Raw genomic sequence first — 26,699 nt, 5'->3', positions numbered from 1 at the left:
CTCTCTCTCTTTTCTCCCCCTCCCTCCCTCGTCTCTCTCTCTCTCTTTTCTCCCCCTCCCTCCCTCGTCTCTCTCTCTCTCTTTTCTCCCCCTCCCTCCCTCGTCTCTCTCTCTCTCTTTTCTCCCCCTCCCTCCCTCGTCTCTCTCTCTCTCTTTTCTCCCCCTCCCTCCCTCGTCTCTCTCTCTCTCTTTTCTCCCCCTCCCTCCCTCGTCTCTCTCTCTCTCTTTTCTCCCCCTCCCTCCCTCGTCTCTCTCTCTCTCTTTTCTCCCCCTCCCTCCCTCGTCTCTCTCTCTCTCTTTTCTCCCCCTCCCTCCCTCGTCTCTCTCTCTCTCTTTTCTCCCCCTCCCTCCCTCGTCTCTCTCTCTCTCTTTTCTCCCCCTCCCTCCCTCGTCTCTCTCTCTCTCTTTTCTCCCCCTCCCTCCCTCCTCGTCTCTCTCTCTTTTCTCCCCCTCCCTCCCTCCCTCGTCTCTCTCTCTTTTCTCCCCCTCCCTCCCTCCCTCGTCTCTCTCTCTTTTCTCCCCCTCCCTCCCTCCCTCGTCTCTCTCTCTTTTCTCCCCCTCCCTCCCTCCCTCGTCTCTCTCTCTTTTCTCCCCCTCCCTCCCTCCCTCGTCTCTCTCTCTTTTCTCCCCCTCCCTCCCTCCCTCGTCTCTCTCTCTTTTCTCCCCCTCCCTCCCTCCCTCGTCTCTCTCTCTTTTCTCCCCCTCCCTCCCTCCCTCGTCTCTCTCTCTTTTCTCCCCCTCCCTCCCTCCCTCGTCTCTCTCTCTTTTCTCCCCCTCCCTCCCTCCCTCGTCTCTCTCTCTTTTCTCCCCCTCCCTCCCTCCCTCGTCTCTCTCTCTTTTCTCCCCCTCCCTCCCTCCCTCGTCTCTCTCTCTTTTCTCCCCCTCCCTCCCTCCCTCGTCTCTCTCTCTTTTCTCCCCCTCCCTCCCTCCCTCGTCTCTCTCTCTTTTCTCCCCCTCCCTCCCTCCCTCGTCTCTCTCTCTTTTCTCCCCCTCCCTCCCTCCCTCGTCTCTCTCTCTTTTCTCCCCCTCCCTCCCTCCCTCGTCTCTCTCTCTTTTCTCCCCCTCCCTCCCTCCCTCGTCTCTCTCTCTTTTCTCCCCCTCCCTCCCTCCCTCGTCTCTCTCTCTTTTCTCCCCCTCCCTCCCTCCCTCGTCTCTCTCTCTTTTCTCCCCCTCCCTCCCTCCCTCGTCTCTCTCTCTTTTCTCCCCCTCCCTCCCTCCCTCGTCTCTCTCTCTTTTCTCCCCCTCCCTCCCTCCCTCGTCTCTCTCTCTTTTCTCCCCCTCCCTCCCTCCCTCGTCTCTCTCTCTTTTCTCCCCCTCCCTCCCTCCCTCGTCTCTCTCTCTTTTCTCCCCCTCCCTCCCTCCCTCGTCTCTCTCTCTTCTCCCCCTCCCTCCCTCCCTCGTCTCTCTCTCTTTTCTCCCCCTCCCTCCCTCGTCTCTCTCTCTTTCTCCCCCTCCCTCCCTCGTCTCTCTCTCTTTTCTCCCCCTCCCTCCCTCGTCTCTCTCTCTTTTCTCCCCCTCCCTCCCTCGTCTCTCTCTCTTTTCTCCCCCTCCCTCCCTCGTCTCTCTCTCTTTTCTCCCCCTCCCTCCCTCGTCTCTCTCTCTTTTCTCCCCCTCCCTCCCTCGTCTCTCTCTCTTTTCTCCCCCTCCCTCCCTCGTCTCTCTCTCTCTTTTCTCCCCCTCCCTCCCTCGTCTCTCTCTCTCTTTTCTCCCCCTCCCTCCCTCGTCTCTCTCTCTCTTTTCTCCCCCTCCCTCCCTCGTCTCTCTCTCTCTTTTCTCCCCCTCCCTCCCTCGTCTCTCTCTCTCTTTTCTCCCCCTCCCTCCCTCGTCTCTCTCTCTCTTTTCTCCCCCTCCCTCCCTCGTCTCTCTCTCTCTTTTCTCCCCCTCCCTCCCTCGTCTCTCTCTCTCTTTTCTCCCCCTCCCTCCCTCGTCTCTCTCTCTCTTTTCTCCCCCTCCCTCCCTCGTCTCTCTCTCTCTTTTCTCCCCCTCCCTCCCTCGTCTCTCTCTCTCTTTTCTCCCCCTCCCTCCCTCGTCTCTCTCTCTCTTTTCTCCCCCTCCCTCCCTCGTCTCTCTCTCTCTTTTCTCCCCCTCCCTCCCTCGTCTCTCTCTCTCTTTTCTCCCCCTCCCTCCCTCGTCTCTCTCTCTCTTTTCTCCCCCTCCCTCCCTCGTCTCTCTCTCTCTTTTCTCCCCCTCCCTCCCTCGTCTCTCTCTCTCTTTTCTCCCCCTCCCTCCCTCGTCTCTCTCTCTTTTCTCCCCCTCCCTCCCTCGTCTCTCTCTCTTTTCTCCCCCTCCCTCCCTCGTCTCTCTCTCTTTTCTCCCCCTCCCTCCCTCGTCTCTCTCTCTTTTCTCCCCCTCCCTCCCTCGTCTCTCTCTCTTTTCTCCCCCTCCCTCCCTCGTCTCTCTCTCTTTTCTCCCCCTCCCTCCCTCGTCTCTCTCTCTTTTCTCCCCCTCCCTCCCTCGTCTCTCTCTCTTTTCTCCCCCTCCCTCCCTCGTCTCTCTCTCTTTTCTCCCCCTCCCTCCCTCGTCTCTCTCTCTTTTCTCCCCCTCCCTCCCTCGTCTCTCTCTCTTTTCTCCCCCTCCCTCCCTCGTCTCTCTCTCTTTTCTCCCCCTCCCTCCCTCGTCTCTCTCTCTTTTCTCCCCCTCCCTCCCTCGTCTCTCTCTCTTTTCTCCCCCTCCCTCCCTCGTCTCTCTCTCTTTTCTCCCCCTCCCTCCCTCGTCTCTCTCTCTTTTCTCCCCCTCCCTCCCTCGTCTCTCTCTCTTTTCTCCCCCTCCCTCCCTCGTCTCTCTCTCTTTTCTCCCCCTCCCTCCCTCGTCTCTCTCTCTTTTCTCCCCCTCCCTCCCTCGTCTCTCTCTTTTCTCCCCCTCCCTCCCTCGTCTCTCTCTCTTTTCTCCCCCTCCCTCCCTCGTCTCTCTCTCTTTTCTCCCCCTCCCTCCCTCGTCTCTCTCTCTTTTCTCCCCCTCCCTCCCTCGTCTCTCTCTCTTTTCTCCCCCTCCCTCCCTCGTCTCTCTCTCTTTTCTCCCCCTCCCTCCCTCGTCTCTCTCTCTTTTCTCCCCCTCCCTCCCTCGTCTCTCTCTCTTTTCTCCCTCTCCCTCCCTTTTTTCTCCCTCTCCCTCCCTCGTCTCTCTCTCTTTTCTCCCCCTCCCTCCCTCGTCTCTCTCTTTTTTCTCCCTCTCCCTCCCTTTTTTCTCCCCCTCCCTCCCTCGTCACTCTTTTTTTCTCCCCCTCCCTCCCTTGTCATTTTCTTCCTCCCCCCTCCCCTACCTCTATTGTAGCGTGGCCGAGCCCTGTATGATCCACGGGTACAGGGAGATCTTGTTTCCTGTACCCGGCCGGACTAAAAGTTAGTCCCTGTACCCGCGGACCATACAGGGCTCGGCCACGCTACAGTGAGGGAGTGACAGGAGGGAGCGCTGAGCATAACCTGTCCCCCCCAGCATGATTTGCGTTTGAGGCTTAGTGACTACTTCAAAAGACTGGACATAACCCACTGAATTCAAAATGGGGTATCTAATTTTACAAATGGTATGCCATGATGAGGTTAATTTTCATTCCTGGGCTGCTATACGGTCTCAAATGCAACATAGGCCTAGCAAACCAATCTGGCAATTTCAATGTGACCTACACTTGACCCCTCTAAGTTTGCAAAAACCCATACCTGTACATTGGGGGCACTGTTGTACTCGGTAGATGTTGCTGAACACATTCGGGTGTTCTGTGTCAGTAACACATAACAGGAAATGAGAACCCATGCCTAAAGTACAATGTGAGAGGAAAAATAACAAAAAAATGACTACCGAAATATTTGTCAAAAACTGGTGGTAGAATTAGTGCATGGCAAGTGTTAAAATACCACCATTTGAAATACCCTGGGGCCTCTACTTTTCAAAAATATATGGTTTGATGGGGGTAAATTACATTGTCCGGCTTCAAAAATGTCCCAAATAGGACGTGGGTGCATGATGACCAGCTGTGAAAATTCCAATGCGTACCCTCCAAATAAGGTATTTTAGCCCAAAGAGAACCCGACACACCTGCTACTCAGGATGTGTTGCTGAATACTCTGGAGATGTTGGGGTGTTCTTGGCAGTAACCCTTAAAGTTCTCAGTACACGTATTCTTTAATTGCTAGGTGTGTCAAATATATCACCAATTATTTAATTTATTTTAAATTTGGCATAGATTGGTGGTAAAATGGTTGCATGAAAAGTCAAAATACCCCAAGTTTAATATCTTAGGTTGTCTTCTTTTAAAAAATATATACATGTGAAGGGTTATTCAGGGTTCCTGACAGATATCAGTGTTACAATGTAACTTGCTTAATTTTGAGAAAAAAAAAAGCTAAGAACATGTTAACATTGGGTATTTCTAAACTCAAAAATTTAGAAACTATTTAGCACGGGTGTTTTTTGGCGGTTGTAGATGCATAACAGATTTTGGGGGTCAAAGTTAAAAACTTTATCATATTTTATATATATTTTTATAGTAAATTATATGATATGATGAAAATAATGGTATCTTTAGAAAGACCATTTAATGGGGAGAAAAACGGTATATAATATGTGTGGGTACAGTAAATGAGTAGGAGGAAAATTACAGCTAAACACAAACACCGCAGAAATGTAAAAACAGCCCTGGTCCTTAACTGTAAGAAAATTGAAAAACGGTCTGGTCACTAAGTGGTTAATATAGTGGTTCTGGTGTCTATAGCTTGTCCCTTCAGGCATTTCAATGTAAACACTGCCTTTTCAGATAAAAGACAGTGTTTACATTGCTGCTTAGTAACACCTCTAGTGGTCATCATTCAATCCACGTTCGGCATGGAGGCGCTTAATGTACCCCGTAGTGATGCATTGACTTAACCCCTTAAGGACGGAGGACGGTTCAGGACCGTCATCTTTCCATTGCCGACCGATGACGGTCCTGAACCGTCCTAACTTTAAGATGTACTTACCCGATCGCCGTCGTTCCCCCAGCGGCGATCGGCGGGTGCTCCCGTTGTGGGGAGACTGCCTGCAGCCCAGACAGTCTCCCCATGGCAGATTAGGACCCCTGGGGCCATGTGTTCGCTCAACAGGGCGACCACATGGTCACAATAGGTGTCTATGTGTCTGCCTGCAGGGGGACTGTGTGCTGACAGGCAGTCTCCCTGCTAGCGTAAAATCATAAAAAAAAATTAAGTTAAGGTTAATAAAAAAAAATATTATATGTGTATGTGTGTATATATATATATATATATATATATATATATATATGATATATAGATATATTATACCTATATAATATATGTCTATATCATATATATAATGTCATGCTAAGTGTATTTTTATATTAAAATGTACATATATTAATATAATACTTATAATTAAATTACACATGTATATATATATATATATATATATATATATATATATATATATATATATATATATATATATAATAACTATATATTATAAAATACAAATAATAAGCAATTTAAATTAAACATGTAAAAATAATAAAAATGTAAAAAAAAATTATATATCTATAAGAAATTTTATTCCAACTGTATTTTGATATTTATATATTTATATCAAAATACACTTAGAATGAAATTGTATATATATATCTATGTATATATAAATAAAAAGAATACAAACTATTCATATGTCCATCTACAAAATTACATAAATAATTATATAAATATACACGTAGACTTCAAATATATAAATATGCATATATATTTAAAAATTCTACATGCGTATTTATGTAATATTTTTACATAAAGATATTTTATTGATTGCAATTTAAGGGACCTGCCTGCCAACCCAGGCCGAAAGTCCAGAGAATTTAATTTGCTATCACTGTATTTTACCCTGTAACGTTCTACGACACCCTAAAACCTGTACATGGGGGGGTACTGTTTTACTCGGGAGACTTTGCTGAACACAAATATTAGTGATTCAAAACAGTAAAACATATCACAGCGATGATATTGTCAGTGAAAGTGACTTTTTTTGCATTTTTCCCCACACAAACAGCACTTTTACTGATATAATTGTTGTGATACATTTTCCAGTTTTGAAACACTAATATTTGTGTTCAGCAAAGTCTCCTGAGTATAACAGTAACCCCCATGTACAGGTTTTATAGTTTTTGAAAGTTACAGGGTCAAATATTTTAACATTGAAAATGGCCAGGTTGGTTACGTTGCCTTTGAGAGCGTATGGTAGCCCAGGAATGAGAATTACCCCCATGATGGCATACCATTGGCAAAATAAGACAACCCAAGGTATTGCAAATGGGGTATATGTCCAGTCTTTTTAGTAACCACTTAGTCACAAACACTGGGCAAAATTAGCTTTCAATTTAGTTTTTTACTTTTTTCACACACAAACAAATATGAACGCTAACTTTGGCCAGTGTTTGAGACTAAGTGGCTACTAAAAAAAGTCTGGACATACCCCATATTGAATACCCTGGGTTGTCTACTTTAAAAAAAAAAAATGTACATATGTGGGGTGTTATTCAGCGATTTATGACAGATAATAGTGTTACAATGTCACTATTGATACATTTTAAAAATGTTTTGAAACCGCAATATCCTACTTGTACTTATAGCCCTATAACATGCAAAAAAATAGCAAAAAGCATGTAAACACTGGGTATTTTTAAACTCAGGACAACATTTTGAATCTATTTAGCAGTTTTCTTCATTTGCTTTTGTAGATGAGTAAAAGATTTTTCACATAAAAGTAAAAAAAATGTATTTTTTTAAATTTTTCAAAAATTAAATTACATGAGATTATATAAATAATGGTATGTAAAGAAAGCCCCTTTTGTCCTGAAAAAAACAATATATAATTTGTATGGGAACAGTAAATGAGAGAGCGGAAAATTACAGCTAAACACAAACACCACAAAAGTGTAAAAAGATGCCTGGTCGCAAAAACATACCAGTCCTTAAGGGGTTAATGAATTATCTCAACCATGGAGGCAGATTCAGCCACGGCATGGGAAAACAGGGAAGTAAAATCACCTTTCCCATGTAATCAAAGGGGGACCAGTCACCTAAACAGACACACACTACGAGACAGACACAGCCCTGGAGAAATTTTGGAGGCGAGAATTAGACGTGGGAGTACAGACAGAGGATATACATAGGTCTTTGGAAGAGCGAAGCAGCCTCGACGGGACATACATGTGTATTAGGGAGGATAGGTAGGTTGGAGCAGCATTATGTAGCAACTTGTAAGCAGGACAGACACAGGAGTAGTAACACTTGAGGGAGGAAAGACCAGAAGTTCTGTTTTGGACAGGTTTAATTTAAGGAAGTGAGCAGCCATCCAGTTGGAAATTGCAGAGAGGAAGCCAGAGACACGAGTCAAGATGGGTGGAGAGAGATCATGAAAGGACAGGTAGATTTACATGTCATCTGCATAGACATGATAATGGAAGCCAAAGGAGCTGATGAGTTTACTAGAGAACAGTAGGGGACTAAGGACAGAACATTGGGGGATGCAGGCAGAGGAAGGGGGGTGGGGGAGGGGAGGGGGAGAAAAGAAGAGAGTTAGAGAAAGAAACACTGAAAGAGCACTGGTAGAGGTAGGAGGAGCACCAGGAGAGAGCAGTATCCTGTAGACCAAAATTATGGACAATGTGAAGAAGCTGTTGATGATCAACAGTGTCAGAGGCAGCAGAAATATCAAGGAGAATTAGGATAGAATAATGGCTGCGAGATTTAGCAGCAATTAAATCATTGGATACTTTGGTCACAGACGTTTTGACAGAATGACCAGCATGGAATCCAGACTAAAGGGGGTCAAGCAGAGAGTTGGATTCGAGAAAGTCAGTGAGTCTGGTGTACACAACTATAGGGTCAGGCATACATGTTTGCATTCCTAACCCTATAGTGCTCCTTTAAAATGCCATGAATAACTTTACAAACATTTTCACTTTAACCCTTTCAGGACCGCTGACGGTTCAGGACCGTCAGCGGTAAAACGTGCGTTTGGACCGCTGACGGTCCTGAACCGTCATAACGGTCTGGGGCTACTTACCTGATCGCCGTCGGTCCCACGGCGGTGATCAGTGCTCCACCCGGTCCAGGGGGGTTGCCTGTCTGCCCGGGCAGTCCCCCCTCGGCAGATCAGGACCCCACGGCCATGTGATCACTCGATCACATGACCGCAATAGGTGTCTGTGTATCTGCCTGCAGGGGGACTGTCTGTGCTGACAAGCAGTCTCCCTGCAAGTGAAAAATCCCAAAAATAAAGTAAAAAAAAAAAAGTGTAAAATCAGTGTAAAAAAAAAAAAATAATATATGTGAATATATATAATATATATATATATGATATATATACACATGTATTATATCTATATATAATATATGTATATGTATCATATATATAATGTCATATTAAGTGTATTTTTATATTTATATATACGTATATTAATATAAAAATACACTTATATTTAAATTACACACGAATATATACAATATATATATAATTGCTATATATATGGTATATATATTATTATAAAATACAAATAATATGTCAATAAAAATAAATAAAAACTAAAAATAATTTTTAATTATAAAAAATATTTATATATGCAATTTTATTCTAACAGTATTTTGATATATATATATATATATATATATATATATATTTATATCAAAATATACTTAGAATGTAATGATATATATATCTATGTATAAATAAATAAATAAAAACAATACGAAATATACATATGTCCATATACATAATTACATAAATAATTTCATAAATATACACGTAGACGTCAAATATATAAATATGTATATATATTAAAATTCTACATGTGTATTTATGTAATATTTTTACCTAATTAAGTAATTTTAATGATTGCAATTTGAGGGACCTGCCTGCCAACCCAGGCCGAAAGTCCAGATAATTTAATTTGCTAGCACTGTGTTTAACCCTGTAACTTTCTATGACACCCTAAAACCTGTACATGGGGGTACTGTTTTACTCGGGAGACTTCGCTGAACACAAATATTAGTGTTTCAAAACAGTAAAACATATCACAGCGATTATATTGTCAGTGAAAGTGAAGTTTTTTGCATTTTTCACACACAAACAGCACTTTCACTGAGGATATTATTGCTGTGATACATTTTACTGTTCTGATACACTAATATTTGTGTTCAGCGAAGTCTCCCGAGTATAACAGTACCCCACATGTAGAGGTTTTATAGTGTTTGTGAAAGTTACAGGGTCAAATATAAGGCTTGATTTTACTTTTTTTTATTGAAATTTGTCGGATTGGTTAGGTTGCCTTTGAGAGCGTATGGTAGCCAAGGAATGAGAATTAGCCCCATGATGGCATACCATTTGCAAAAGAAGACAACCCAAGGTATTGCAAATGGGGTATGTTCAGCCTTTTTTAGTAGCCACCTAGTCACAAACACCGGCCAAAGTTAGCGTTTCTTGCATTTTTAACACACAAACAAATATGAACGCTAACTTTGGCCAGTGTTTGTGACTAAGTGGCTACTAAAAAAAACTGGACATACCCAATTTTGAATACCCTGGGTTGTCTACTTTAAAAAAATATGTACATGTTAGGTGTGTTTCGGGGATTTATGACAGATAACGGTGTTACAAGGTCACTATTGATACATTTAAAATATATATATATTGAAACAGCAATTTCCTACTTGTATTTATAGGCCTATAACTTGCAAAAAAAAGCAATAAAGCATGTAAACACTGGGTGTTTTTAAACTCGGGACAAAATTTTGAATCTATTTAGCAGTTTTTTTGATTAGCTTTTGTAGATAAGTAAAAGATTTTTCAAGTAAAAGTCCAAAAACATTTTTTTTTTAAATTTTTCACCATATTTTATTATTTTTTTTAAATACAATATTGGACATAATACAAATAATGGTATGTAAAGAAAGCCCCTTTTGTCCTGAAAAAAAAAAAATATAACTTGTATGGGAACCGTAAATGAGAGCGGAAAATTACAGCTAAACACAAAAGTGTTAAAACTGCTCTGGTCCTTAACGTACAAACATCGCAAAAACAGGCCGGTCCTGAAGGGGTTAAGATTTTATTAATAAATTATGTTTTGGATGTAAATATTTACATGAAAGTCCTGAACAAAATGTAAGAAGTGTGGATGCACTTAATATAAAAGAAATTGTTGATGAACAAACCGTTTAAATTCTACATTTTGTTTTGGTTCAAAACAATTACCCAGGTAATCCCTTAAGGAGTTAAAGAGAAATAGATCAGAAATGAAGAACATTATGAAAGAGTAAGAGGAGAGGAAACAGTGGGAGAAAGGCAAGTATGAAATAACAGCTTTAAACTTAAAAAGGAACAACAAACTAGAGTAGTAATTCTCTATTAGGCCACTCCTATGCATATAGGGGAGATCTATACATTGTGACGGGCCATCTGGTCACCTAAGCCAGGTAAGTCTCCCCAAAGCCTCCACCTCCTCGCAAAAGACTAACCCACCAACCGGTGTCTCCCAGCCCAGTCCCCTGTCCTGGCTTCTCAGTTACCCTTCAAACTCCAAGGGCCACTGAGACACAGCATGCCCGACTGAGGGCAACCCTAAATCATGGAACTCCAAAGTAACTCAGCTAAAACTTTACCTAGAGCGCTCGCAGCCCCAGAGCCATCAATCAGGGCACTTTTTGGAGGGTTAGCAAAACGGGTGGAAAGTCATCGAATGACACCAAAAACTTTGTGGAGCTCTATATACCCACAAAAAGCACTGTGATTTTAGGTGTTTGGAAAACTCTACCCAGCACTCGAACTCTGTGCCAGATCAGAAGCTAACAGTCTCACTGAACTTTTGGACTTCCACCCAATTCAGGCTAGCTATATCCGATCAAGACGCTTTGTGGATGGAATGAGTGCTCCAAAGAGACTTTTCCAGGGGTGCTCTGTTATATTGTATTTTTTTGTATGTTTATCCATGAGTGGACTCCATTATCTCCCTGGGCAGACTTGTGTTGTACGACATGGAGACTGCCTTGTTCAATAAAGAGTATTCCTGGAGGGGGCGGGGCCGGACAGCCGACGGGATCAGACATGCTTGGTCTGAGCTCCCGCCTTGGGACCGGGAAAACGGCGCTAACTGGAGGTAAAACCTTCAGAAACATCCGCAACGACACTCACCCTGACCCCCAGACTCTGAGTTACAAGGGGATACCCTCCATGAGGTGCTCCGTGACCCGATGACGGCCCGAGGCGTGAGGAGCTTGAGCCGGGACGAGACGGCCGCTCTCCCGGGTCTCCGGCCGGTGTCCGGCGCCCCCCCCCTCTGGACCGGGGGGGTCATCCCGGTCCGTAAGGGAACCGAGCAGCTCGCCAAACCAGGCTCCAGTACTCACCCGAACGCTTCTCAAGATGGCCGCCATGACAGCCTGCACCAGGGCTAGGCTGGCGGACTGCGCCGAGCAAATAAAGACGGGACCCAGCGGTGGCACATACAGCCAGACGGCGCAAGTAAAAACCGGAGCGTTACAGGGCTGACAACACCTGCCAATTGCCGTGCGAGCAGAGAAGGCCGTACATGTCCAAGGGTGCGAGGTGGCATTATTGAATGTGGCTGTGAATCATTACCTCTCACACATCGTCCTATCCCAGGTTAATGCAATCCTGACCAAAGGATACCCACTGCCATTGCTGGATCACGTGCAGCTCACCGACGTTGTCCTGTCAGAAGGAAAACCGTAGGCAGCTCAGCTAGACAACATGAGCAGGACGGGTCCGAATCACAGCAGAGGCCGGACAGGCAACTGCTTCAAGACACAGGAAAGCGGTACTCACCTGCAGCACCTGGCAACTTAGCCTCCAGAAGGGGCATCGGCTGACCCAGAGACTCTAAGCCAAGCGACCTACCCTGGGACTTACAACCCACGCAGAGAGTCACTGGAGCAAACCTCCCTACGCCGACAGCATCACTATACCCTGAGAGACTATCACGGGTCAAAAGGCAGGAATTATAATGTTAGCAACATTATTAACCGATAAATACCCAGCGACACAAATGATTTAGCTAATCTGTTTTATCTGCCAGATAAGCCTGTTGCTACATACGTGTCACTGCTTGATATGCTTAGTAGGGCTAGCACTTACTCAGTTTCCACGCATGCTACCCTCCCTTAGCAATGATACTTACCTGCTATTAGACCCTCCAGGCTTAAAAGGTTTTCATTAGTTTTCAGCTTGTATTACTGCTCTACTTCCCGGTTTAGAGTTACCCAGGCTAGCCATGCTGTCAGAACACACACCACATTAAGTTACAACATAGTTACTCACATGAGACCCACCATGTTATGCATGCTAATGTTGCTGTTTGACACCCTGGTGACTTACAACTAGACGTACATACCAATCTTGTTTATTCACATATAAAAACAAAATGTGCCAATACTAAATGCCATTTATGTGAAATACCATGTTTTCATAGGCTTGTATTATGCTGCTGTGGCATCGTCAGCTTGTATGTTATCTCGTGCACAATAAAAATAAAGAATTAAAAAAAAAAAAATAAAGAGTATTCCTTATTCACGAAGTCTTGACTAGTGTTTGGATGAGACCGCTACACACTTCGAGAGCTAATCCATCTAGAGCAGGGGTTACCAATTAATTTTTCCCGTGGAACCCTTTGACAGTGTATTAACATTGTGGAACACACATCCAGACCCGCACCCAAACACAAATCTTGACCCGCAGACCCGCACCCAAACACAAATCTTGACCCGCAGACCCGCACCCAAACACAAATCTTGACCCGCAGACCCGCACCCAAACACAAATCTTGACCCGCAGACCCGCACCCAAACACAAATCTTGACCCGCAGACCCGCACCCAAACACAAATCTTGACCCGCACCCAAACACAAATCTTGACCCGCACCCAAACACAAATCTTGACCCGCACCCAAACACAAATCTTGACCCGCAGACCCGCACCCAAACACAAATCTTGACCCGCACCCAAACACAAATCTTGACCCGCAGACCCGCACCCAAACACAAATCTTGACCCGCAGACCCGCACCCAAACACAAATCTTGACCCGCAGACCCGCACCCAAACACAAATCTTGACCCGCAGACCCGCACCCAAACACAAATCTTGACCCGCAGACCCACACGCACAAATCTTGACCCGCAGACCCACACGCACAAATCTTGACCCGCAGACCCACACGCACAAATCTTGACCCGCAGACCCACACGCACAAATCTTGACCCGCAGACCCACACGCACAAATCTTGACCCGCAGACCCACACGCACAAATCTTGACCCGCAGACCCACACGCACAAATCTTGACCCGCAGACCCACACGCACAAATCTTGACCCGCAGATAGACAAATACAAACACACAGTCACCCTCCTGTTACCATACCTGTTTTCAGGAGGCTGACTTGCTGACTGGTGTGTGTGGAGCTGCTCACTCTTAGCTGATGCCTCTCACCCTCCAGCGTGGCAGTTTCTATATGAAGCTGGGAGGAAAAACCCACAATTTTGTTCAGCAGAACACCAACTAGGACATGCAGCAAGGGACAACCTAGGTGGTAGTAACCCAGCTACTTGTGGGTATAATGCCACACATTTCCTTAAGAGCCATGTGGGGAGGAGAAAAGTAAATAAATACCAAGACAAGTGTTTTTTTTTTTTTTTTAATTGATAGACTTTAATGATGCAACCAATAGAAAATTAAAGATTTAGAACCGCATCTTTTGGAAAAACCACTTGTTTTTGCCGGTCTTGTATCTGTAAAGAAAGAAATTAAATAAGTGTTACATACTAGACAGAGAAGGTTGATAAAACACCAGAGTAGGAAACTAGTTCTGTAGTTAAAGAAACTCATGTTGAAACATCATTCACAAAGAACCCCTCCCCCGACAGTTACATTGCCGGTAAAGTTGATTTTGTTATATAAACCTGTTGCTTGCAGGTATCGCCATCTTACACTTAAGTACCAGGAGCCAATGTCACTGCTGTACTGGTGCATGCACAAGAGTACAGCCTTGAGGTCAGATCCTCCAGGATTAATTCTGTAGCCCCACCAAGGAATATACATAGACAAAGTAGTTTTTCAAAGTAGAATTTCAGTGTAACACCAACACAGTCAAAATGAGTATTACATAAAGATTCTCATTTTCTGGGATGGATTTAATTCTGAAATTTACATAAATAGAAAAGTAAAAAACGCACACATTATGCCTCTTGAATACTCGTATAACAATAAATTTACATATTTAATTGTGCATACGTTTTCAAATTATTCAATCATTTGAAATCCCTAACCAAATATATAAAAATGTAGGCATATTTTAGAAATGGTTAGACTGACAACAATCAATTAAATGGAGAAACTAAAACACAAAAAAGCCACAGGTTGCAGAACAGCTGTGGTTTGCCATTACTACTGAGAAGGAAACAACTGGAATAAACTATTTAGCAAAAGGAAATGTTTTCACATGAAAAATGTCACACTTTTGTTTTAAGTCAGATGTACTAGACATTCACAATACCAACCTCTCCTCAAATTTGACTTTAGCCTCTCGTCTTGCTTTACGTTTTAGAGCTGGATCTCTGAAAACATCTTTGTTCACAACAGCCTTGTCAAGGGGAATATCAACAGAGTACCTAAAGAGGGAAAAAATAAAATACCATATTAATGGCAGTGAGACAGAAGCCGTAAAAATGATAGATAATCAGCAGGTCAGCTGTTGCTTAAAGAGTGACCCGAGATAAATAAATGTCAGGGAATATTACACGTATGCTGTAGGAGGGAGGGAGAGATCTTGCTATAACTTGGATCACAGCAATTGAATTCATATGCTCTGTATGTGCATGCCCAGCCTGCTCCCCTTCGGGTCGTTGCAGTAAATCGGGTGATGGCATAATATTGCTACCTCTCGGGTCACAGCTAGTTAGAACATCCAGTCACTAAAGGCATTTCTCCAGGGGGTCACCTTTTCGCAAGGTCGTGTACTGGAAACTTACACCAAGGGATAGAGGCTGAACTCCCAAGGGGCCAGAGGAAAAGCTTGTTCTCAGGTAAGTCATAAAAGAAAACATTTTAAGTCCTGAAATGACCAAGTTGGTCCTATAGGGAAAGAACAGTAACAAAAAGACTGAAGATAGGAGGGGTAACATACCTTCTGTTTTAATTGAGTTCCTGTCTACTTAGGGATAGTGAGGAGCTACCCATTGGTGTGCTGCCATGGATATATGGCCATGAAATATAGCTCCAGAGATATAAAGTGCTATAACATTAGTATTTTAATATCTCCAAATATGAGTGATTAGCCTATTAAACTGGAGTGCACTTTGCAATGATTTCATCATTGCCTATGCATTTCGATTGGTATATAACAAAATCAGTTCTGATAATCTTAAATGAACAGTGTTTTTGGCTGCAGGGTTAAGACTGGGGAGACCTGGCACCCAAACGACGTCATTGAGCTGAAGTGGTCTGGGTGCCTATAGCGGTCCTTCAAACCAATGTGAAAGTATTTACTCAAAATATGAAGTCATCAGCTTGCATATGAGTTAAGCAGCAAGGAGGAGTTTTTTTATTTTTGTTTTTAGCAGATAGCACACTGAAAACGCAAAATTATTTTAAAAAAAATTTTTATTTTTTTTAAAGGCCTGTTTCTTAAAGCAACCGTATAGGCAATACATGTTCCCAGGTTGCTTTCTGTATTTCAGCCAGACTGTCCAATGGTCATGCTCCAGAGAATCTCTGAGAAATCAGTAATGACACTCCTTACTGGGCTTGGCCCACAATGCCTGCTTAAGCCTCCTTGGAGTCCTCAGCATTCAGACACTAGAACTTACAAACCTCACACACAAACAGTCCCTCACGATATTAGGTATAGTGTCAAATGTTTATATATGATATCCAGCGTCCGATTTTTCTGTATAGGAAAACATTGATTCAATGCTTTCCTATGGGAAGGTCAACTGCGCAACGCGGGACAGGGCAGAGCGTCGATCCAGAGCTAAGATAAAGTAAGCGCTGGGTCAGGCTCCTTTATGGGCTTGCATTAGGCTTCCCCATAGGAAAGCATTATATCAATTCTTTCCTATGGGGATTTAGCAAATGCTAAAACACAGCGTGAGGACATCCAGCATCAGTTAGGCAACTTTTGGTCACCTAAACACTCGGAAAGAGTTAACCCCTCAAGGTAATCGTTGCAGTATATGACAAACTGCAATACTTAAAATTTCAGGGTTAAAGGGTAGTGAGACACTGAAGTGGTCTGGGTGCCTATAGAATCCCTTTAAGCACTCATTCACTGAGTCTAACACACGCTCAATGACAAACACACAGTCGTCACTGGCAGACAGACTCACTGATCTGACACTCATTCATTGACAGACAAACACGGATAGTCAAAGACTCATTGATTTGACACCCTCACAGACACATAAAATCACTAATTATTATTATTATTATTATAATACTTTAAATTTTTCTCCCCCAGCCTTCTTACCTGTCGTTGGGGGTCTAGTGAGGCTACGGTGATGTGTGCGGCGGCTATGTTAGAATCAGAGACGGCAAGGGAGCTGTTCTCTCCCTTGCAGGCGTCTGATGCCAGGAACCGGATTGATGTCATATTCTGGCTCCCACGGCATCAGCAACTGCACGCAAGCTCCCTTGCCGTCTGATTCTAACAGCCACACCCTTATTCCCTTATAAATAACATTTAGTTCCAATCCAACATTTAATTCGATATTGGAAAAATTAAAAAAATATTGAGAATCCCTTACCTGGTTGGCATGAGATGGTTGTAGTTGTATACCTTCACAAAAGACTTTATCTTTGACCTTTTTGCTATCCTCTTTTTTCCCATGGTGGCGGTTACTTTGCGAGGATAGCGGTCAATGCCAGCAACCAAGGCGTGGCTGTACTGACGTTCTGAAGTGCCATCATCAATGTTCTGAAAGAATTAAAACCGTATATTAGAAAAAAGATGCAATACCCTTTATTCCATGAGGGTGGCACTAACATTTTATTTAAAAATGGATATTTACCCCCTAAGGACAGAGGTAATTTATTTCATATTAAGTGCACCCACAAATTATTTTGCGCAGGAGAAACAGTGTTTTAATTTCACAACAAATATTTATATATAAAACATTGTTTAATATGACTAAAATGTAAAAAAAGCGAGAAATTAAAAAAAAAAACAAAAAAAAAAAAAAAACTTAGTTCTGCATGGTACTGTGGATGTCATAATACTGTTCACTTTTACTGCAATAAAGTACACATTTAGGTTAGGCGACGTCTCATAAGTACAACAGTACCACCCATGTACAGGTTTTATGGAGTTTTGGAAAGTTACAGGGTTAAATATAGGGCTTTCCTAGTTTTCAGTTTACACGTTTAAATTTGCATGGTTGGTTTGCTGGGCCTATGCTGCCCTTGAGATCGTATGGCAGACAAGGAATTAAATTTAATGGCATACCATTTGAAAAAGTAGACAACCCTAAGCATTGAACATGGGGTATGTCCAGTCTTTTTTGTAGCTACTTAGACAGAAGCTGGACAAAGTTAGTGTTAATATTTTTTTGCATTTTTCTTAAACTGCCCTTTCATCATAATGATCAGCATTATATATTATATAGTGCCAGCACATTCCCGTAGCACTGTACAATGGGTATTATATACATTTTACTGCTCTAAAACACTGATATTTCTGTTCGGTAATGTCTCATGAGTACAACAGTACCCCCCATGTACTGCTCTCATTGTGTTTTGAAAAGTTACAGAGTCTTGCTCATTTTGGTTTTTGCCCATTGAAATTTGCCAGATTGGTTATGCTGCCTTTCAGACATCATGGCAGCCCAAGAATGAAAAGTGTAAAAATAAAATATGTGCCTATTAGTGATGTCCCGAACAGTACGCCGGCGAACATAGCATGTTCGCGATTGCGAACACGCGCGATGTTCGGTCCGCCCCTATTCGTCATGGAGGTGGGAGGGTCTGCTGCTGATTGGCTGGAATGTGTCTGCTGACTGAGGTACAGGGTCAAAGTTTACTCAATGACGACGAATAGGGGGCGGACCGAACATCACGCATGTTCGCAATCGCGAACACGCTATGTTCGCCAGTGAACTGTTCGGGACATCACTAGTGCCTATAATTTGTCTGGCATGTTTTCTATGAGGGAAATGTGAAATCTTGACTTTAAAGAGCTGCATATCTAGCAGATCCATCACTTCTTTCCTTTCTACAATTGTAAAGTGCTGCTTTATCATTATGAAGGTTTAAGAGTTTGTCTAGCTACTAGGGATCGACCAATATTGAGTTTTTTTAGAGCCAATACCTTACCGATATTCTGTACATTTACCATTTTAGAAAAAATAAACTATTTCTACACAAATCTACTGGTAACTGAACAGGTTTATTTTTTGCAAATCTTTTTTTATTAAGGTAAATGCACAAAAACTACATGCCAGTCAGATTTTTTAAGCTTTCAAGAACCCGCTTCTTACCTGGCCAGGAGGAGGCATATGGCATTCCCTGGTGGTCCGGACTGTGCAGAGGAGGCCCAGCACACTTACTTACCTTCCCAGTAGCTCCTCTGTCTAACACTCGCAGCCTGCGCATCGCCTTGCCATGGCAAGGCTCTGACGGCTGCGGGACTCGCAAGATTTAAACTGGGGAGATGAAGTTAGCTGCAGGGGAAGTAAGTAAGAGTATGCTGGGCCCCCCATGACCCTGATGGCAGCCCTGGTCTGCATTATCGGCCGATACTGATATTGCCGAAAATACAGAATATCGGCCAGACCAATAATTGGGCAATCCCTAGTAACTACTGCAAGCCTTCCCCTCTTACCTAGCAGTCTTTCTATGACTATACAATCTGAAGTTCCCCACTTTCATAAAAGTTTAACCCCTTAAGTACCAAACTTCTGGAATAAAAGGGAATCATGACATGTTACACATGTCATGTATCCTTAAGGGGTTAAAGCACTGATAGTGAACCTGTTTGAGCTTAAGTGCCCAAACTAACACGAAAACAAAGATTTATCTTGAAATGCCAACAAAACTTTTTTTTTAAGGCACGTCCAGCAAACTGCTCCCATGGTATACATACAAACATGGAAGAGCGCACTTAGGAGGCTATATGATCAATTATGCGGCTTTATTTTTCAGCAGCCAGCACATAGACAGCATCAATGTTTCAGACCTCACTGGGACATTTATTAGGATTTCCCATGTCCCTTCTTTCCCTGCCCCAATGCCTTTTCTTTCCTCTTCATAACTCCCTCTCGTGCCTTTATTCTCCACCCCCCCCCCCACCCATTCTCGCGGCACGAGGGAACTAAGATATGATATCACCGACTGGCTGTTGCTACACTTGATAAAGTCCAGCAGTAAATTGAAGAACAAGTGATCTGGTGTGGTCCATTGAAGCACCCAAGGTGATGTGTGAGCAAGTCTATCACAATGTGGCAACCTCACAAGCTGACAAACAGGAATCTACATGCCATCTGTAGAAAGGGAACACTCAACGCACCATAGCTCCTGCAGTGGTCCTGGTGTGCCCTGCCACTATGTAAATTGATAAAACATTTGTTAACAGCTTCAGTTTGTTCTCCTGGGCTAAACCCTGCATTGGAGGTATGTGAATGGATCTCGCTCAGCCCATGAGAAGACCTGCAGTGCTGGGCTTAGCTCACAGCTTCCAGCTGTCAAGACTGACGTGCAACTGGCAGACCCAAGTTAGGAAGGAGTGTTTCTTAAAATTTTATTTTAAAAATACAAAAGGTGTGACCTCTATTGATTTCTAGTCTTTGCAAGTTCAGTGCTCTGGGCAATTACCAGTCCCATGAGAACTAAACTAGTAGGAAGAAACAGGACCAGCTGCCTGCAGACAGGGATATGTTACTTTCTAAGAGTGCTGATTATCATTGAAATTAGCACTTTAATAAAATAAGACAAACACATTCTTCATACTTCTTGCTCAAATGAATCAGTATTGTTAAAGGGACACTATAGTCACCCAGACCACTTCAGCTCAATGAAGTGGTCTGGGTGCCAGGTCCCTCAGGTAAACAGTTTCACAGCAACTGCTATGTTTACATAGCAGGGTTAATCCAGCCTCTAGTGGCTGTCTTCCTGACAGCCGCTAGAGGCACTTTTGCAACGCTGGATGTGAAATTTGCGTCCAGAGCGTCCATAGGAAAGCATTGAGAAATGCTTTCCTATGAACTGTAAGAATGCTCGCGCATGCACATTCCGCTCCACTCAGGAGCTGACATCGGCGGGGGAGGAGAGGTCACCAGCGCCAAGGGAGCCTGACACTGGATTACGGTAAGCTGCTGAAGGGGTTTAACCCCTTCAGCGCCACAGGAGAGGGGCCGTGAGGGTCCCCCGAGGATGACAGTGTTTTCCTGACACTGTAGTGATCCTTTAAATAAAACGTTTGGTGTGTATTCCCCCTTTTCTAAGAAAAGTTTGAACTTTAAACCAAAAGCAGTGTAAATTCAGCAGGAACTGCAGAAGACCATACAGTCTTTCATTTGTGGAAAGCATCAAATAAACGTTTGAGCATAGAACATGTACAAAATTCACATCATCAACACTGAATAATGAAAGCAAACCAAGGTGGAGTTACTACTCAGGCATTAACATTAAGTATTACTGCATACTGAACATACAGAACACTTGCACCAATACAACTTCAAAACACAGAGTTCGTGATCCGGTGAGAAACTCTTTAACCCCTTAACGCCGTTCCATGCCATCACGCTTTAAAGCCTTTGCGGCGGCATGGAACGCCATTACGGCTGCAGCCCCCAGGACCTCGGCGGTACTCCCCTCCGCTGCGATCCTCTTCTGGAGGGCTGCCTGACAGCCCAGGCAGCCCTCTCACGGCAAATGAGGCCCCCGGGGGCCATGTGATCGCTCTTAAAAAGCGATCACATGGCCCCTATAGCTGGCTATGGATCTGCCAGCAGGGGGACTGTCTAAAATATCAGACAGTCCCCCTGCTGGTAGGTAGTGTAAAAAAAAATAAATAAAATTAAACAGGTTTAAAAATAAATTAGAAGTATTCTTATATATGTTACGTCATACGTAATGTATTTTAATATTAATATAAGTATATATTAGTATTAAAATACCTAGAATGACGTTACATATATAATAGATCTACATATATACATACATACATATATACGTATAATTAAAATAAATAAAAAAAGGAACGGCACTTTTATGGACTATATTATTGTTGTAATATGTTTTACTGTTTTAAAACACCAATATTTGAGTTTAGTGAAGTCTCCCGAGAATAACAGTACCCCCCATGTGCAGGTTTTATGGTGTTTTGGAAAGTTAGAGAGTAACATATAAGGCTTGCCTTTCATTGTTTTCACATTGAAATTTGCCAGATTAGTTATGTTGCCTTTGAGAGCGTATGGTAGCCCAGGAATGAGAATTACCCCCATGATGGCATACCATTTGCAAAAGTAGACAACCCGAGGTATGTCCAGTCTTTCTTAGTAGCTACTTAGTCACAAACACTGGCCAAATATTAGTTTTTTGCTTTTTTCACACAAAAACAAATATGAACGCTAACTTCGGCCAGAGTTTGTTACTAAGTGGCTACTAAAAAGGACTAAACATACCCTACTTTCAATACCTTGGCTTGTCTACTTTTTCAAATGCTATGCCATTATGGGGGTAATTCTCATTCCTGGCTACCACACAGTCTCAAAGGTAACATTACTAATCTGGCAAATTGCAATTTGAAAATGGAACGTTCTATATTTGACCCTGTAACTTTCCAAAACACCATAAAACCTGTTAATGGGGGTACTGTTGTACTCGTGAGACATCGCTGATTACAAATATGTGCATTTTTTGCAGTAAAACCGTATTATGACATTCACAGCTAAAATGGCAGACGGAAATACAAATTATTTTTTAAAAAAAAAAATCTTATTTTCTCATTTTTTTTAAATTTTATTCATAATAAAATTATGTTCAATATATGAATAGTTATTGATAAATTAAAGCCCTGTTTCTCCTGAACAAAATTATATATAATAAGTGTGGGTGCACTTAATGTGACAGCGGTGAATTACGGTTGAACAGACATGTAGAGCAAATTCCAGTTTTTGTTTACGTTTTGTTTTGATCAGAACGTGCACTATTGACTCCGTCCTGAAGGGGTTAAGAGAATACTATGCTGAAACGCTGTGTGTAAAGAGTGTTTTTTTGTCCAAAAAGTTCAGATTGTGATACAAACTAACACTTATAAATTAAAACCTTGTTACACTACCTGGCTGTCAGACAACTTGTCATTTTACTTCCTAGCAGTTTCTCTCTTCTCTTGATTTAAACTCAAGAAGCAGGCAATTTCCTAGAGCTGCTTTCTTATGCTACATTAGGAAGTCTGTAATTGGACAGCAATATAAAGTCTGTGCTGGGTTAGAAGGGAGGTGCTAGCAAAGACAACTAGTTCCCCTGGCTGCGACTGACACAGCCTACATGAAATTCTTTAATTTTCAACCAAATGTTAATTAACTGTGAATATTAAAGGCACTCTCCGGGCACCAAAACTACTTTAAGTAAAGTTATGGTGCCAGGAGGCCCCCGGAGGTACCTCAACTTTTCTAACGGTTTAACCCAAAAGTTGCCTCCAGCAGAATTCTCAACCTCCCCTCTTCCCTTTAAATAGTTACTACTTGCCCCATTACCATCTGAAGTAATCTAAATTGGTCATGGTTTTAAGAGACTATGCCCGTTTAACCCCTTAAGGACACATGACATGTGTGACATGTCATGATTCCCTTTTATTCCAGAAGTTTGGTCCTTAAGGGGTTAAGTGTTCTCAACACAACAAAAACATGCAAGTATAAAGAATAAATAAACACCAACAAACCTTGACGATGACAGCTTTACGGCCTGCATAGCGTCCAGCCAAGACAAGGACAACCTTACCGGGTTTCATAAACTTGCCCATTGCTGCAAATACATATCAGTTTAAGGCACACTCAAAAAAATAGAAACATACCTAGGCAATTCAACAACCTTCAATCTAAAACATTGTCAAATTGGTCTATCACCGGTATTTTGCCAATTCATTCATAAGTCCCAAAATGTTTCTACAGCCATGAAAAACACATAGCACAGGGTTATAAAAATGCACTAAAAATCACATGGCATATATAGCTTTACTAATTTCATTTAGCACAAGACATGCTGAGGAGAGTGAAAATTGTACCATTAGCATTTATTCACATTCAGACTTCTTCCAAAGTTGATAATGCACCAAGACAGAAAAGCATAAACTACCAGTGCACTACTACATAATATTACACCCGTGTCAAAAGCACCTCTAAAGAGAACGAGGCGACTTAAGAAAATCGCATTAAATTATGCTAGAAGTTGCATTTGTAATAAAAGGAAAAAGTCTCATACTTAATATAGAACTGGAAAACTATGTTAACGTAAAAATGCGTAAAACGTAAAGATTACACATTGCAATACTAGTACTGATTAAGCCGGACTATCCGGACACGCCGACATACAATAGGAACGAAAGCGGCCTCATTAGATATTTTTTTACAGTAACAATTAACATTCTAAACAAAAATATTTGCCTAGAATGATAGCTCAGCACTCGCTCTATAATAATTCCGAATAAAACAAGAATTCTAAAACACCACCGATGCAGATTGCAAGTGATTGAGACCGCAGCCCTATTTACTCACTCAATCCAGCTCAATGGCCGCCCCGAAAAGAAAGGAAGTGATTACGTCTCCTCTCACCTTTCACGATGCACGCGTGGTGACGTAGTTCCGAGGGGAGGAACAAATGTCCGTTCTAGCCATCTATCGAGAAAACTCGTTGCTTTTGGGAGTATTCATTTGCCCTGTATATGTCAACAAACGAAGGATGTCCAAGTTAAGGTTTTATTCACTATGTGGTAATATACTACTTCAGAGTACTTTATTCCTTTTAAAAGGATCGAGTGTTTTGTCAATTGTTTCTATACAAGTATTCTTAAATACAGTGTTGCAACTTTACCCTTTAAGGATGGAGGCAGTTGTAGAAGTTCTGATCCAAACAAAACCTAGAATTTGAGTTATATGTCTGTTCATTCATAATTTATCAATTTCCTTTATTATATATCATATTTTTCAGGGGAAACAGGGATTGAATTTCACATCAAATATTTATATATGAAACATAATTTAAAAATGTATAAAATCTAAAAAAAAAAAAAAAAGTTTGTAAAAATTAAGGCGTTTTGTTATTTTAAAGTTTGTATGGCATTTTTTTTTACTGGAATAAAAACACAAATGTTAGCTTTTACTGCAATAAAATACACATAGTTTTGTGCTGTGTTGTCCTGCAATAATGCCTCCCATGTACAGGTTTCGTGGTGTTTTGAAAAGTTAAAGGCTGAAATATAGGGCTTGCCCATTTCAGGTTTTACATGTAGAAATTTGTTTATTAGTTTAGATTAGTTTTCTGGGCCTATGTTGCCTTTGAAATGGTAGGGCAGCCTAAAAATGAGGATCACCCCCATCCTGCCATACCGTTTGCAAAAGTAGACAATTCAAGTTACACAAGTCTTTTGTAGTAGCCACTTAGTCACAAACCCTAGCCATATTTAGTGTTAATATTCATTTTGTTGTTGCATTTTTCATACAATAACAGCACTTTCACTGATGATATCAGTATCATTATACTGCGGTAAATCATTCATATTTGTGTTCAGTGATGTCTCACAAGTACAACAATATGCCCCATGTACAGGTTTTATGGGGTCTTGGACATGAATTGTCACATGAAATGTCAACATCTTGATATGAGGTAGTGTAATAAAGCCTTAGTATTTTTACATTTATACATTGTCTCACAAATATAACAGTGCCCCTACGTAACAGTTCTTCAGGTTTTTTTTTCAGGAAGCCACAGGTCCAAATATATTAGATGCCATTTTCAACTTAAAAATAAACAGAGTTTTTCTCGGTCTGTGTCGCCTTTGAGAGAACTTGGCATACTAAGAAATAAAATTGCCCCCATGATGGCATACCATTTTTGTTGTAAAAATACATAGCCAAAAGGGGAATCCAGACATCAGAATAGTCAGTAAAACAAGCCCGTAAGTCTGTACAGTCAGCTAATAAAGAGTGGTCAGGACAAGCCGAGGTCAGAAATCCAGAAAAATCAAACAAACTAACAGTGTGATTCAATAGTGAGTGATTCAATAGTTTAACACAGCATGGTAGAATTTGAAACAGTTTGCTATTCAGAGGGCAGGTAGAGATGGACAGGAAAGGCAGTAATAACTAGTCCTTACAGCAAATACGGCACCTTCTCTGGGGTGACTTTTTACAGGGTGCGGGTGGAATTTGGTAAAGTAAAGTCTTCTGATTCCAAAGGGGGCGGGAGGGGGGGGAGGAGGGGCATTGTGGAACTGGGCAAATAAAATATTGGACAAAATTTTCAACATAAGATCTAAAAATGGGTATGGCCTACCTATGGCTTCTTTTTTTGTAAAGCACATGGAAATTGATATTCCGCTGATATGGGTTCTTTTCGATTCTGACCTCTCTTTTACTCCCCATGTCCAATCGATAGTCAAATCCTGTCGCTTCCAACTCAAGAACATAGCGCGCATCCGCCCATATCTAACGCCGGACGCGGCTAAGATATTGGTTCATGCTGTTGTTCTCTCTCGCCTCGACTACTGCAATCCCCTTCTGACCGGTCTTACATGTTCCCAGCTTGCACCGCTGCAATCTGTAATGAACGCGGCTGCGAGGCTTATTTTCCTGTCCGGTCGCACCTCCCACGCCTCCACGCTCTGTCAGTCCCTGCATTGGCTTCCAGTTAGATATAGGGCCCAATTCAAAATTCTGGCACTTGCTTACAAATCCCTACATAATGCTGCTCCAACATACCTATCCTCCCTCATACACAAGTATGTCCCGTCGAGACCCCTGCGCTCATCCCAGGACCTACGCCTATCCTCTGCCCGGATCCCCACTTCTGACGCTCGCCTTCAAGACTTCTCTAGGGCTGCACCTATTCTGTGGAACTCACTTCCCTCCTCAATCAGACTTTCACCCAGCCTCCACTCCTTCAAAAAATCTTTGAAAACTCACTTCTTCGTTAAAGCATATCAATTAAACTGTCAGCAAGCTTCTCATCCCCCACCCCTTGACTCCTTCCCTGCAACTGTCAAAAATGACCTACCAAGCACTCAATAAACCCTTCTCTAACAAACTATTTAATTCCCCTACTTTAACCCGTTTGTGTCACTATACCCCACTCCCTCTAGCATGTAAGCTCATTGAGCAGGGCCCTCAACCCCCTCTGTTCCTGTACGTCCAGTGGTCTGATCTCAATTATGTGTCTGTTAGTCCACCCATTGTACAGCGCTACGGAATTTGTTGGCGCTATATAAATAATAAAATAATAATAATATTATTTTCATAGGTATTTCATGTAACTGAAAGACTTCTTTATCAAATATTTCTGCAAATTCAGGTGACAAAGATAGCTTTTTCAGGGGAACTAAGTGAGCCATTTTAGAAAATCCGTCTACTATCGTTAATATCACAGTTTTATTATCAGAATTGGATAAATCAACAATAAAGTCAATGGCTATGCTAACCCAAGGCATGTTTGGTATTTCTAGTGGTTATAATAAACC

General features: G+C 42.3%; 1 protein-coding gene across 1 annotated transcript; it reads right to left on the bottom strand.

Annotated features, from left to right (window-relative positions):
* Positions 1-13,659: 13,659 nt before the first annotated feature.
* On the bottom strand, positions 13,660-23,829 carry RPL27 (ribosomal protein L27). The gene is made up of 5 exons (XM_063425400.1): positions 23,743-23,829; positions 22,911-22,993; positions 16,780-16,949; positions 14,536-14,646; positions 13,660-13,767 (listed from the first exon to the last, which is right to left on the bottom strand). Exons 2-5 carry the CDS (start codon positions 22,989-22,991, stop codon positions 13,719-13,721), a joined length of 411 nt encoding a protein of 136 aa, XP_063281470.1. The 5' UTR covers positions 22,992-22,993; positions 23,743-23,829; the 3' UTR covers positions 13,660-13,718.
* Positions 23,830-26,699: the final 2,870 nt, after the last annotated feature.

The sequence above is a fragment of the Pelobates fuscus genome, chromosome 6 (genome assembly GCF_036172605.1).
Source record: "Pelobates fuscus isolate aPelFus1 chromosome 6, aPelFus1.pri, whole genome shotgun sequence".
In the NCBI taxonomy this organism is placed as follows: Eukaryota; Metazoa; Chordata; class Amphibia; order Anura; family Pelobatidae; genus Pelobates; species Pelobates fuscus.
This window is presented reverse-complemented; position numbering and strand designations above follow the sequence as displayed.